Source organism: Maylandia zebra, linkage group LG6 (genome assembly GCF_041146795.1).
Source record: "Maylandia zebra isolate NMK-2024a linkage group LG6, Mzebra_GT3a, whole genome shotgun sequence".
NCBI classification, from domain to species: Eukaryota; Metazoa; Chordata; class Actinopteri; order Cichliformes; family Cichlidae; genus Maylandia; species Maylandia zebra.
In genome coordinates this window covers 12,335,500-12,349,453 of record NC_135172.1, presented here as the reverse complement: position 1 = coordinate 12,349,453, position 13,954 = coordinate 12,335,500, and the positions used below count along the sequence as shown (strand labels likewise).

The window sequence follows — 13,954 nt, the reverse complement described above, 5'->3', positions numbered from 1 at the left end:
GGGCCAAGAGTGAGAGCCCGTAATGAGCTCCACCCAGGCAGAGAGGAGGAGGAGAGACAAAAAAAACCCAAAACTAACAACAACAAAACCTGTAGCGAGCGTGGGCCAACCAGAGAGACACGGGGACCGTGACAGATGGTTTCTCTTTGTCTAGTCTGCTTTATAGGAATAGAAGCCCATCAGCTATTGTTATGACATACCATGACAAAACACGCTTTTCTTTCAGTTTGACACTTCATAAAACGTGTCATAAGTGGATTGTGAATTATGTTATATATTTTTATTAGTGTTTAAGAAGTGTCCTGATTTCGTATTTGAGGTAAGAGACAAACGACTGGAGGTCCATTGTGCGTCAAAACAATGATTTTATTAAAGCACACACGTGTGTGGGAAAGATGAGCTCTGCAAAACATCAGCCTCGATCTCCCCAGAACAGTAAACGAGCAGTCATATATATAACATAGTCGATGACAAGCATCATGCGTCAAAGCAGATAAGAAACATGCATCAGTTCCAGTAATTCCGACCTTGGACATATTCTAAAAAAGAACAGTTCCTTCCTCTGTTCCTCCGCCACCGCCAGATGCTTCCTGTTATTTCACTTACTGCACTTCACTTATTTGTGGAACTAAACTGTCACGTATGCAGGTAAAACAACTTTGCAGTTTCGAGCAAAACAAGTCTATATACTGTGTATGTGTGTTCAGGCAGACTATGTGTCTTGACCTCAGTGCATGACCTCACTCGACAAACAAAGACATCTTAGAAGTATACTTCCTGACTCCGTTCGAGTCATCTGTTACTAGGCAAACTCCAATGCAGCAGGCTGCTGAACACACACAGGCCTCTATTCTGTTTACAGGTTATATGTAGTGTATTGTATTGTAAGCATGTATGCAATTCTTTCATGGCTCCAGGTCACCTTAACTTCCTATTGATCGGCCAGACGTCGCGCTGACCGAAGCTTCAGACCATTAATTAACTTGACCGAGCTTCAACTCTTTAATTAGCACAAAATGCAATATGGATAACATGGTTACAGTTGCACCTGCAATGAAAGATTATTATGTAATTATGCTCACACCTGAAATACAAACTTTAATGTAACATCAACAGTTTCAATAAATGCTCTAATGAAATGATAATGATAAATGATACGTAATGCAACAGTAATGATAATGTTATGAATAGTAACAGTAAAATAATATTCTAATCTCTACACTCCTCCTCTTTGGCAGAAGAGGTTTGTTTTCTTTTGGTACAGTATGACTCTCAACTTGCTATACTAGTTACATACTTGTAATTCTTTCAGTTTAAGGGAAGAAAGAAAATAATATATACTAGGCTTTTATAAAGCATGTCTGCTATATTCAAATGATAGAAGATTCTTTTAAAAAGTACACACAGAGCAGTTAGTATGATATGATTTATTTTAACTTTATTTATTTAGGGCCAGCCCTCATTGTTGTTGTTGAGAATTCAAGTTAAATAGAATGTGTCCTTATAGTATGTCCAATAAATCTCTACTGAATTAATCCTAGAATAAAATCTAGAATCAAGCACACAAACAGATGATTCTCTGAGCGTTCAAGACAATCTTTCACACATTCTTCTTCATCTAGTTGCTCTGATGTGAGACTTTGTGAAAAAAGACTTGCTGGACTGTTTGTGTGGCTCGTTGGTCTAGGGGTATGATTCTCACTTTGGGTGTGAGAGGTCCTGGGTTCAAATCCTGGACGAGCCCACGTGTTGTCTATAGAGCCTCTCAGCTGCCACATGCTGTTTAGGCTCCATTTGAAAGAATCTCTGCAGCTGCACACATGTTCCCATAGTCCCTCATACAGGGACAGCTAACAGATCTGATATGAAGGATGTTGTTGGCCTTGTTCTTATTGTTTACCATTTAAATTCTCCAAAAAGTTTTTCTAAGGTAATTATTTGTTATTCAAGATAACACAGAGTTTTATTTTAGATTAAATAAGAGAATTCAATTCAAACTTGTACACAGAACTACTACAATACACAGTTATGTATCATATATTATAAATGTGTAACTCTCTCACACGACTTTAACAATATGCATGTGGAAGAACGCACATCAGTTTTACTGATACACAAAAGGGCCAAAAATAAACATCAGTAAACATTAGTACTTCAGTACCACGAAGGAATCTCTTTCAGTGCATTATGCACACATGTAACTTATGTACCAAGTGAAATAAAATATTACAGATGAAAATTATGTGATGATTTTAACTGCAAAATTCAGATTTTAGGGTCAAAATGTGACTTAATTTGTGGTGTAAGGTTTCTGGTTATGAAGCTTGACGCTGTCATGCTCATCTGTATGACTATATGCTCATGCCACTGTGTTGATTGCAGGTGGGTGCATGCTCCATGTTGCAGGGTTTTTCTTCAGGTACTCTTTTTTTGTCCGCCATGATCTAAACACATGCACCTCATTGGAAGCTCTAAATAACCCACCTAAATTGGTTCTTAATTTAAAATTAAAAGTGATCATCTGAAAATTAGACGAAAGCTTATTTGTGACAATCTAAGAAACATGTAATTGAAGCTGCTCCTCTTTGCTGTGGGCAGGTTTGAGAGCAGCCACCTGGGCTTCGCTGGAGGGCAGCAGGAGCAGCCTCAGCACCTCACTCCTCCTCCGCCTGCAAGCACACCTCTGCTGTGACCTGGAAAATGCCTAAGGAAGCTTTTCCCTTTTCACTTTGGGTGTAAGCGGTCCTGGGTTCAAATCCCTGATGAGCCTGTTTGGTTTTTGGGGCTTTGCTGTTGAACTGTTCATGCAAGTCCTGGGAAACTGTAATTTGCTATTTTCAGATGTCATAAAAACTCCCTCAAAAGCCTTCAGCTGATCCAAAATGCTGGAGCGAGAGTACTGGCAGGGCCTAGAAAGAGAGAGCATAACGTTCAAGACTGAAGATTTTTTATTTGTCACATGCATAGTCATTAAATTACAAAACAAACAGTGAAATGTCTCCTGAACTGCTCCTTTGACTGTACAAAAAAAGACATTATATACAATAAGTAAATAGATTTTAAAAGTCTGGAAATTTTAAATCAAAAATCTGAAAATGTACTTTGTGCAAATGGAGTGTTAAAGTGTCTTGTGCCATATTAGCACAGCAACGTATTGACAGAGCTGTGCAAGTAAACAAGTGAGCAGAGTAATATAAACAGAGTAATTCAACTGAGTGACCAGAGAAGTGTAAACAGTAATGCGACCAGGGTAGTGTGAACAGATTGATATAAGGTCCTGTTTCAGTCACTTATTGATGCTATGAGGGGAGTGGGGGCGTGTTCTGGTTTAGGACTCGTACGGCCTGAGGAGAGAAGCTCCTCCTCGAGTGTCTGTTTTGGCCCCGATGGTGTGGAACCTTCTGCCTGATTGCAGAAGTCGAAACATTTTGTTACTGGGATGGGACCAGTCCTTTAATATCTGAGATGCTCTGGACCAACATCTCCTGGTGTAAATGTCCTGTAGGGAAGTTATATTTGTGGATCATACTGTATTTGCATTTGTAACGCAGCAGCGTTCTGACGCACGGATCACTCTGCTTCTCAATCCTGGACACAGTTATTCCCACACCAGGAAGTGATGTTCTGTGTGAGGATGCTCTCCACAGCGCCTGAATAGAAAGTTCTGAGGACCACTGGAAAAACCTGCTAACTTCCTGAGTTGTCGGAGACGGTACAGGCGCTTGCCTAGCCTTTTTGGACTGGACGTGAATGTGAGCAGACCATTTCAGGAATGAGGAGATGTGAACACCGAGAAAGACAATGAAGCAGAAACTGCTAAGAGTGGGATTCAAACCCACACCTCCAGGGGAGAGTGAGCACTAAACACAGCACCTTAGACCACTCAGCCATCCTGAAACAGATCGAGCTGAACTGATTTTCTGATAAATCCAGAATCCAGTTTAAAATCCTTCCCTTCACATAAAAAGTCTTGAATGAACCTTTGGTCTAACTGCTCTTCACACCTGACTGGTAACAAGATGGCGCTGCTGTGTGTGGTTGCTCATCTGTCACTCAGAAGTTTGTTTCTATTATTTCTGACCTGTGTCATTCACCAAACAAAGTCTCTGCTGAGGTATAATCGCCAGACATGATGATCACCTTTTATTGAAAAGGTCGGCACCACCAGGCCTCTTATCACAGCTCCTGACTCTGACCCTCAGCCTGCTCCCCCAGCATGCAACTGCGATCCTCTATGCTGTTGCATGCTGGGGGAGCAGGCTGAGGGTCGCAGATGCCAACAGACTCAATAAACTAATCCGTAAGGCCAGCAATGTTGTGGGGATGGAGCTGGACTCCCTCAAGGTGGTGTCGGAGAGGCGGATGCTGTCCAAGATAAAGACAATGTTGGATAACACCTCCCACCCACTCCATGACATGTTGGTCAGTCACAGGAGCTCGTTCAGTGAGAGACTGAGATTACCGAAAAGCACCACTGAACGACACAGGAAATCATTCCTGCCTGTGGCCATCTCCCTGTACAACGCATCCACTTAACACACTGTTTGCTGCTACAACTACACATGTTTCTTTTCCAAATATTTATTTATGAGTGACTTATGTATGTATGTATGTATATATATGTATATATTGTACTATTCTTAGTTAGCGTATTGTCTGTCTTGTCTTAATGTTGGTTTAAAATGGAGCACTGTAACAAAAAATAATTTCCCCCAGGGATCAATAAAGTATTCTGATTCTGATTCTGTCTCTGTGTTCTTGATTAAGGAATACACCTGTTTATTCGGGGATGTGCCAACTTGCACTACGGTGCTAGAGCATGATATTGATGTCCAGGGAGCTAAACCTATTAAGCAGCATCCTTATCGAGCCAGCCCCCATAAGCGCTTGCTCATGAAACAGGAGGCTGACTATCTGCTGCAACATGGCTTAGCGAAGCCCAGTCAAAGCCCCTGGAGCTCGCCTTGTATAGTGGAATCTAAGCCAGATGGCTCGCCCCGTTTTATTACAGACTTCCGGAAGGTGAACTCTGTGACTGTGGCTGACTCACATCCTCTCCCAAGAGTTGAGGATTGTGTGGACAGTATTGGACTGCTCAGTATGTCACTAAATTAGATCTTCTTAATGGTTACTGGCAGGTCCCTTTAACTGAACGTGCCTCTAACATCTCTGCCTTTGTTACACCTGATGATTTTCTACAATACGCAGTCATGGCTTTCAGCATGTGTAACGCTCCTGCCACCTTCCAGAGGCTGGTAAATAAAGTCCTCCGTGGCCTGTCCAACTGCAGTGCCTACGTAGATGATCTAGTAATTTATACTGAAACATGGCAAGATCATTTGGAAACGTTACAGCAGGTATTTCACCGTTTGGCTCAAGCTACTCTAACTCTCAACTTAGCTAAGTGTGAGTTTGCCAAAGCTATAGTGATGTACTTAGGCAGGGAGGTGGGACGTGGACAGGTCCGGCCCATAGATGCCAAAGTGGCAGTGATTAAAGAGTTTCCCACACCTACCACCAGGCGTGAGTTGCGTAGGTTTCTAGGGATGGTGGGCTACTACAGAAACCTTTGTAAAAATTTCTCCTCAGTAGTCAAGCCATTGACTGACCTACTCAGCCCAAAAGTTGAGTTTATATGGTCAAGTGAGTGTCAAGATGCTTTTGAGAGTGCGAAAGCCCTCCTCTGCCACACTCCTGTGTTAGCTGCACCTGATTTGACACGACCATTCAAACTGGAGGTTGATGCCAGTGCTGTCGGGGCTGGGGCAGTGCTGTTGCAAGAAGACTTGCAGGGTTTGAACCACCCCGTTTGTTACTTTTCCCGCAAGTTCAATAAAAATCAGTTAAACTACTCCACCATTGAAAAGGAGACCCTGACTTTGTTGTTGGCTCTTCAGCACTTTCACGTATACCTGGGGTCCAGCATGTTACCTCTTGTTGTGTACACCGACCACAACCCACTTGTGTTCCTTACTCGCATGTTTAATCATAACCAGCGCCTTATGCGCTGGGCTCTGTTTTTGCAGGAATACAACTTAAGTATTCACCATAAGAAGGGGTCTGAAAATGTTTTAGCTGATGGTCTGTCCCGCTTGTAAACATGTTTTGCTGTGTTTGTTCTTTGTTTTTGTTCACACTCTTTAATGTCTGCTTCTGCCCAACATAGGTGGTACTTTAAGGGGAGGGGTGGCCCCGCCTTCCTCTATGGAAATCAACGTGTTCCAGGACTCACGGGGGATTGGCTGGCCCGGACCTATGCCCGCCCCACCTTCATTCAGGTCAGAGCGTGCCAGACCACTCACACCATTGGCTGCTGAGGGAGCCTTGAGTACGACAGACCAATGACACAGCTGCCTGCAATCACCTGAGAAGATAAAAGGCTGAGGATTCTTCATTCGTGGAGGGACTTGTTGATTTGAACAGACTGTGGAGACGGTCCCTCCTGCCTTTGCACTGCTGCCATGTGAGCCTTTGTTTTGAGTTGCCTCCTGTGAGATGTTTAGATGAGTAGTGTTCTACTGGTGTTATTGGTGTTACTGGAGTTGTTATGTTTGTTTAAAATCACTCTATTGCCTAGTGAGTTGTTTCACTAACGGTTTTCAGTTGTGTTAATAAACCTTATGTTTTTCTTTTTATCTAACCCCCTAGTCTCTGGGCTCGTTTATGTTACGTCCGCTGTCGCCTAGCAGAGCCGGGTCGTAACACAGAGCATAAACTAACACGTCACTTGGAGATAACTGTAGATTTTTCCTTCATGGTTTCAAATGTAAGCTGGCTGATTTGGTTCATTTTTGTTTTTTTGTTTTAAACTGAGCAAACCTGGTCTTCTCCTGAGGACTGCTGCAGGTATCATGCGAGCATGTTAATTTATTAAAAAACCAACAGCAAAAACCCCCAAAATAGAATGAAACTCATTTCAGGAGACAAATAGCACTGATAGAGACATTTTTTTTGTACAGATGATTGGCAAACGGAAAGTTTCTAAAGAGTCGTGCACACACAAGTAGACTACTACAACATGCTACTTAGTTAGGAGAGTTTGGGAATGACAACTAAGCGGAACAAGATTAGACCCAAACATTGTCATCGAAACAAAAACACAAAAAGCTGAGGGGAGGGAATAGAGAGGAGGAAAGCTGAGCTGGCAGCGGGGTTGCTGGAGGAAGGCTGCGCCGCCTCGCCAGCTTAGATCTGCAGGGAGAGTTTTACGTTGTGAGAAGAAGGGAATGTTTTTGAAGGGTGCAGAAGCTGCACGTTTGACTGTGGTGTGAGAGGAGCGTGTGTGTCTGTGTGTGTGTACCTTATCGTTCCTGCTAGCAGAGGATTAAAAGCGTACAGCCAGTCGTTCATGTCGTTCTCGTTGGTGGCCTGCAAGAGGATGCCTCCATGTTTTGTGCACACTGCAAATGTGTTGGGCGTCTGAAAAGAAAACATCACATTATATTCATATTCATTCAAATGATAAATCCCAGTCCATTTGCCATTTCATCAATCAACGTGCACCAAAACAATTTGAATGAATTCTCATTAAAGACAAACGTGTTACATCCAGCCTTTCTCTATCCTGCCTCAAACCTTAAGCATGGCCTGCTGGTCTTCGCTGTATTCCACCTGTGCTGTGGAGAGGTTGAGGACGCCTCGCTCCACGGGGTCCTGGTCGCTGTTGTAGATGAAGTCGTAGGGCCGGCGAACAACCACAAAATGCTTCCCCCATGAGTTAGAGCGAGGCTCCACGAAGCTTAGAAAACCCTTCTTGGACACAACAGATCTGAAAAGAAGAGATTTTATTCATTTATTTATTTTTTAAGAGAGCGCTTGTTTTTCTGAGGAAGAAGCAGAGTTGGTTTGTTTCCAGCTGAAATCATCCAGGCTCAGGAATTTGAATCGATCCACATCATTTCTGCTTGAACTAGAGAACATGAGTGTCGACTTACATTTGGTCTGTGAGACACATGTCATAGTGACAGTATTTGGGTTAATATGGCATTACTCACCCTGGTCGCATTTCTTCAATATCAGGCACCAAGTTCAGGAACTCGTTCTTTTGCAGCCCGCGCAAGGTAGGAGGTCTCCAGAGTGGGAACCATCGGGAAGTTTTCACAGTCTGAGCAGGAGGGACTGGAGGCACGTGAGCTGTTCTCAGGGGTCCTTTAACACAAATCACACCAAGTTAGAATCAAATAGATAACCTGTCAATAACCGTTTGCAGATCGAGGTCAATGTTCCTAAAAATATGTTTACTTCTGGCCCATGGAGCCACAGCGGGAGTCCGACAGAGAGGGGGAGGTAGAGGAAGGGGTGAGGGTGGCACTGCTGAAGCTCGTCACGGATGGATCACGTCCGATCGGTGAGATGAGAGAAAGCTGAAGTGAAACAACAGCAGGATGAGGTAGACGTCAATATAGGAACTCCCTGATGTGACACAGAAAGGCTATTTTTTTATTTCTTTGTATTATTTCTCACCTTGCAGTCACTGATGCTGTTCACCAGCTGCTTGTATTCAGTATTGAAGGTGTGTGTCAGAAGGCGCAGGCACTACAACACAACAGGAACAAGACCGATCAGCTCCGAGCAGAGAAGGAAGAAGGCAGCAACAAGAACGCCCACTAAGCCCACGTTTTTCTCACCTTGGTGGCCAGCTCCTTCTCACGCTTTCAAAGGTGGTGCTGGAGATCTGCGAGGAGACGGAGGTGGATGTGGACAGAGTGCCGGAGCTCACGCTGGGGGACAGAGACTCACTCAGGGACTTGGTGGTGGGAGCTGTTCCCACGGGAGCCGCCTCTCCCAGAAGGTGACGGGTCTTTTCCACCTGGACGAAAGATGGGGGCGAATGTGAGGTGGGGAGAAGAGGGGAGGTTAGTCATGTAAAGTCTGTACTCTAAGAAAAAACTTTTTAGAATAGCACTTTGGTCTTTGAGCTGAAAAGTCATTTTTCCCTCAATGATATTAAACAGATTTATTTCTTTATGAATCTTTTAAGGCCCCACCTCCTGCAGCTGCTCCATCTTCTCCAGCTCCCACTGGTGCTCTAGGATGAGGCTATCTCCTCTGGGCCTCCAGCCGGCCAGGTTCTCCTCTCCACGCACATAAGCCACTGATGTGTCCAGCACCTTCCTCCTCCTCCTCTGCATCCCTGCTCAGGACATGAGCCCTCATTAGGATGAAGCTCTCCACAGAATTATGATAAAACAGCTGCCGTTCTTTAAACATGTTTCATGGCCGCTCACCTGAGCTTCCAGTGTCAGACATCTTACACAAGCTCAGCTCGTAGATCCCAGTCACTCGGTTGTTATAATGAAGCAGAAGTTTTGAACAAGGAAACTTTGTAACGAAATGCCAACGACCGCCTGTCTGTTTTCAGGGCTGTATTTGAAGCCATGCTCCAATCAGGCAAAGTTTTAAGTGTTGCACATTTCGATGGGTTTCTTTCAGCTGACATAGTTTCCATTTGGGTCATGTGGTGTTAGATACCCCAGCGTGTGGTCAGAGGGTGAAGAGCCCGGACGATTAGTGGGATTTTAGGTGTGGTGTAAAAATGACGCTGCAACTTTAAAAACGTTGTTGCTTTAAGGATTAACGTACAACCATACTTGGGCTGAGTTTGACACTGGTTCTCTTCAGTAATTAAAATAGCTTTAACACATGATAAGATCAAATGTCAGCTACACTGTGACAGTCGAGGGGCCACACTCAGATATATTTATTCGCTTGTTCTCTTTGTGTGATAAGAGTTTCCATCTGAATTTAACCCCTGTGTGGGGCTGATCTTTCATTTCATTTTATTTCAAGCTCAGATTCTTTGCCTTTGGCACATTTTCTGTGACGAGACTTCAAACCATTCCCACCGTCCTTATTAATCAACATGGTGAAGTGATTCTTCGCAAGGTGATGGGATAGGAAGAGTTTCAGAAAATGAGGCCTTTTGTCTTTATTGGAGAGGTCAGTGCAGACAGGACGGATGGGGGGAAGGCGAGGGGGGAATGACACACAGGAAACGGTGTTGGTCAGACCCAAAGACAGGCGTGGGCAGTGAGGACTCTCACCTTCAGACTCACTGTCTAATCAGTCTGACAGTGAGTCTGAAGACAGAGCAACCCAACACACGTTACTATGTTCATCATCATCATCATTGTTTATTTATATAGCACTTTAAAAACACACAAGGCTGACCAAACTGCTGAACAATAGAAACATAATAGATACCATAAGAATAATAAATACGATACAATAATAAACATAGCGAAAAACAATAAAATACAAGTCAGTCAACCACTGAGTCAAAAGCCAGTGAATAAAAATGCTTTTTCAATCTGGATTTAAAAACCAGCACTGATGTCGATTGCCTAATGTGAAGAGGAAGATTATTCCAAAGCTTAGGAGCCACGATAGAGAACGCTCGGTCTCCTCTCAGTTTCAGCCGTGATTTGGGGACTGAGAGCAACAGCTGCTCAGCTGACCGGAGCGAACGAGTGGGGACATAGGGCTTCAGCAGGTGCCAGACCATTTAAAGATTTAAAAACCAATAAAAGAACTTGAAAATGAATCCTAAATTCAATTGGAAGCCAGTGCAGGGAGGCCAAGAGTGATGTTATCACTAAGCAGGACATTAAATCAAATTAATGAGACACCAAAACAAGAGCTGGAGCCCAAGACAGCCATGAAGTCACAGTGTACACAAATACACAAGAAACACAGAAACCAGCTGGGTGGATGTGGCTCGGGAACCTTCTGTTACCTTGAACGTCGGTGTTTTGAACGCTGGCTGCTCCAGTCTGCTTGTATTTGTCCAAGATTTCCCCTCATATCTTGGTTATGGTTATTTTTTCTTTTATTAAACTGATCACACTCCTGTTCATGAATAGAAAAAAACCCCATCAGTGTATTTTCACTTAAACAAGCAGCTGTTTTTTTTGCATTAAAGTTATATAAAAATGTAACAGTGCAAATTCCTCGCTGACAGTTTAACCAAAAGGCATTTCCAGTGGAAAGTAGCCGACATATCCTCAGCATAACCATGTATAATATCCACAAAACCTGAGAAGGTTGGAGAGAAGGTAGGCGAACTCTGCTGGGATCTGCGTTTAACAAAGTGTCTAAAGACGAAACAAAGAAATCTTTCTGTAAATGTTCAGATGCACAGACTGGACTGAAAAAGAGTGAAAAAGCAGCTAACGTCCAAAAATAAGAAAACTTTGAAAGAACTCCAAAAAAACCTGGAGAACTTTTGCTCAAAAAACAGTTTTGTTTTTTTTAAATTACAAGGCAATCTGACAAAATGTCATCAAATGAGACTCAAGACTTCTGCAGGTCTCTGCCATGACTCAATTTTTTTTTCTTAACGGCAGAAACAATTGTTCCTTTTTTACTTTGTTTCTATTTTCTCTTCTTGTTTTTATCTGTTGAACAACAAACAACATTCATGCTGATTCACATAATATCCTGTCTCTACTCTCTGGGATTTCCTCGTAGCTCTTTGATGCAAAGAACATCCATCAAACGCTCCAGCTTGTGCTCAACATCATCGTGAACGGTGATGGTACTCTGACGAGAAAATACTCAGTCGACCTTTTGGTTGATTTGTTAAAGAACCCCAAAATAGCTGATTACCTAACAAGGTATGCAGATAATTCACAGCTCTTTTCCTGAATAGCTGCTTTAAAACTCTGCTGAAAGCCTTTGTCCATTTCCAGGTATCCCCACTTCTCGGCATGTGTGTCTCAAGTGTTAGGACTGCTGCATTGGAAAGACCCAGACCCTGCAGCCAAGGTGAGAGACGACAAATATGATAACCCACACCAGCTGTGCTTAACTCTGTAAGTTCCCAGTATTCCCTGAAACCATCACGTGTGACACAGTTTACATCAGACGTGATGCAGCTGACGTCAACACTGACCTTCTTGTGGTAACAGAGACTTAAAAAAATAATAATAAAGCTCCAATCTCCTCAGGCGGACTCTCTTCTAGGCTCTCCTGACTGTTCCCTTTACATGTTGATGATGTGTCTTGTAAATCTGGATCCCTTTCCAGCAGGACGCTCCTCTTTTTCAGACAGTACCTCAGCTGCTCTCTCTCCTGACAGTCAGCTGTCCACCTCTGCATGGCCAGTCGAGCCAGCGCCGGCATTTGAGGCAGAGCTCGGAGCAGAGCGGGCAGCCAGGCTGAGCACGGAGCAGAGGTTGAAGGTCGCAAACTGACATCCACGTCTTCCAGAGAGCCCAGACCTCCTGCTGCAAACAGACTGCACCAACCGTTGTCTCCCACCAAGCTGTTGTAGGACAGATCCAGTGCACGGAGTGAGGAGAGACAGCCCCGTCTGCACACGGCAGCTGCACAGAGGAAGAGGACCCATTGATAACTGATCACTTTATGCCTGTTCACTTTACTGTTTTGTTCACAATGTTTCTGATGGAGACAAAAATAACACCGAATAGTTTCATTGTTTTGTTTTATACGACAGCTACAGATGCTGGCAGCATGAAATAAATGAAAGAAATATCAATTTCCTTCAGGCTTTACTTGTCTTAATATACATTTATGCAGCCTAATGATCCACTACAGACCAAAAAAGAAAAAGTATAATGTCATTGTGTGTTAGTTACCCAGATGTTGCATGTCATCAGTGGTGAGCTCGCAGCTGCAAAGACGGAGCTCGCTGACGACTGATGGCTGCAGAGCATCCAGCAGGAGCGCCAAGTGACCGCCAACCACTTTACACCAGGAAATATCCACCGTGCGCAGATAGGACACCGCCAGGGCTGATGCATAAACACAAAGTTTTCACCATTTCAGGCTAGAGGGTGGAAGAGGTATTCAGGGAGAATGACTTGAAGGAAAACTTCTATAAATAAACAAGTGTGTGTGTGTGTGTGTGTGTGTGTGTTACCCAGAGCAGTGAAGGACTCGTTGCTCATGTAGCAGCTGTTGAATGGCAGCCTCCTCATTTGTGTCGCAGGGAGGGCGGAGACCAGCAGGTGGACCACACCTCCCACTTCCTTATTGGATGACACATCAAGCTCGGTCAGTGCAGTGAGAGAGGGCAGCACCTGGACTGAAAAACAACGAGTCACATGACTGCTGCAGCGAGCATGCGATTAGTGTCCGGCGTGTGAGATTGGTAGCAACTGACTCAGAGCCTCTAGATCATCTCGCGTGAGGCAACACAGGTGGAGGTCGAGTCTCTCCAGGTGTGTGACGTGAGCCAGGTGAAAGGTGAGGCGGCTCAGTCCACCAGCTAGAAGCAGCTTTACAGTATATTAATCAGAACAATGCTGCTCTCTAATGTATCTTGGTAAAGCACAGAAAAATCTAATGTTTTATATGATACAGTGTGATTTCAGTAACATATCATAATGGAGGCTTCAGCAAGTACTTACGAAGGAAATCTTTCCTCTGCTCTTCAGTTAGTTCATCAAATACCTCCCAAAACATCTGTATGGTGGGGTGGCGGTCATGATATCTCCAACCATAACTTGTGTTCTGAAAACAGTGAAAATGACTGTTATAATCATAGAGTTTGTAAGGTCAGGCATACACTATGTTGCCAAAAGTATTCCCTAACACATCCAAATCATTCAATTAATGTGTTCCAATCACTTCCATGGACACAGGTGTATTAGATCAAGCACCTAGGCATGCAGACTACTTCTACAAACATGTGTGAAAGGACGAGTCGCTCTCAGGAACTGAATGAATTCCAGCATGGTAATGTGATAGGATGCACCAGTGCAACAAGTCCAGTCATGAAATTTCCTCGCTATTAAATATTCCATAGTCAGCTGTTAGTGATATTATAACAAAGTGGAAGTAATTGGAAATGACAGCGAGTCAGCTGATGCTAAGGCTCATAGTGCACTTAAGTCACCAATATCTGCAGTCTGCTGTTGTTACAGATGTCCAAACTTCATTGGTTTCCATGGCTGAGCAGCTGCATCCCAGCCTTACACTGACAAACACA

At 43.7% G+C, this 13,954-nt stretch overlaps 1 protein-coding gene and 1 long non-coding RNA gene across 2 annotated transcripts; both read right to left on the bottom strand.

The window, feature by feature from the left end:
• Positions 1–266: 266 nt before the first annotated feature.
• Positions 267–8,274, bottom strand: LOC143418930 (kinesin-like protein KIF1B). The gene is made up of 5 exons (XM_076884668.1): positions 8,242–8,274; positions 7,995–8,148; positions 7,576–7,768; positions 7,301–7,419; positions 267–2,909 (listed from the first exon to the last, which is right to left on the bottom strand). The coding sequence occupies exons 2-5, from the start codon at positions 8,003–8,005 to the stop codon at positions 2,705–2,707; spliced, it is 528 nt and encodes a 175-aa protein (XP_076740783.1). The 5' UTR covers positions 8,006–8,148; positions 8,242–8,274; the 3' UTR covers positions 267–2,704.
• Positions 8,275–10,109: 1,835 nt separating this feature from the next.
• LOC143418929 (uncharacterized) lies at positions 10,110–12,818 on the bottom strand. The gene is made up of 2 exons (XR_013098880.1): positions 12,600–12,818; positions 10,110–12,326 (listed from the first exon to the last, which is right to left on the bottom strand). It is a non-coding gene; the product is annotated as an uncharacterized LOC143418929 (long non-coding RNA).
• Between the last annotated feature and the right edge of the window lie 1,136 nt (positions 12,819–13,954).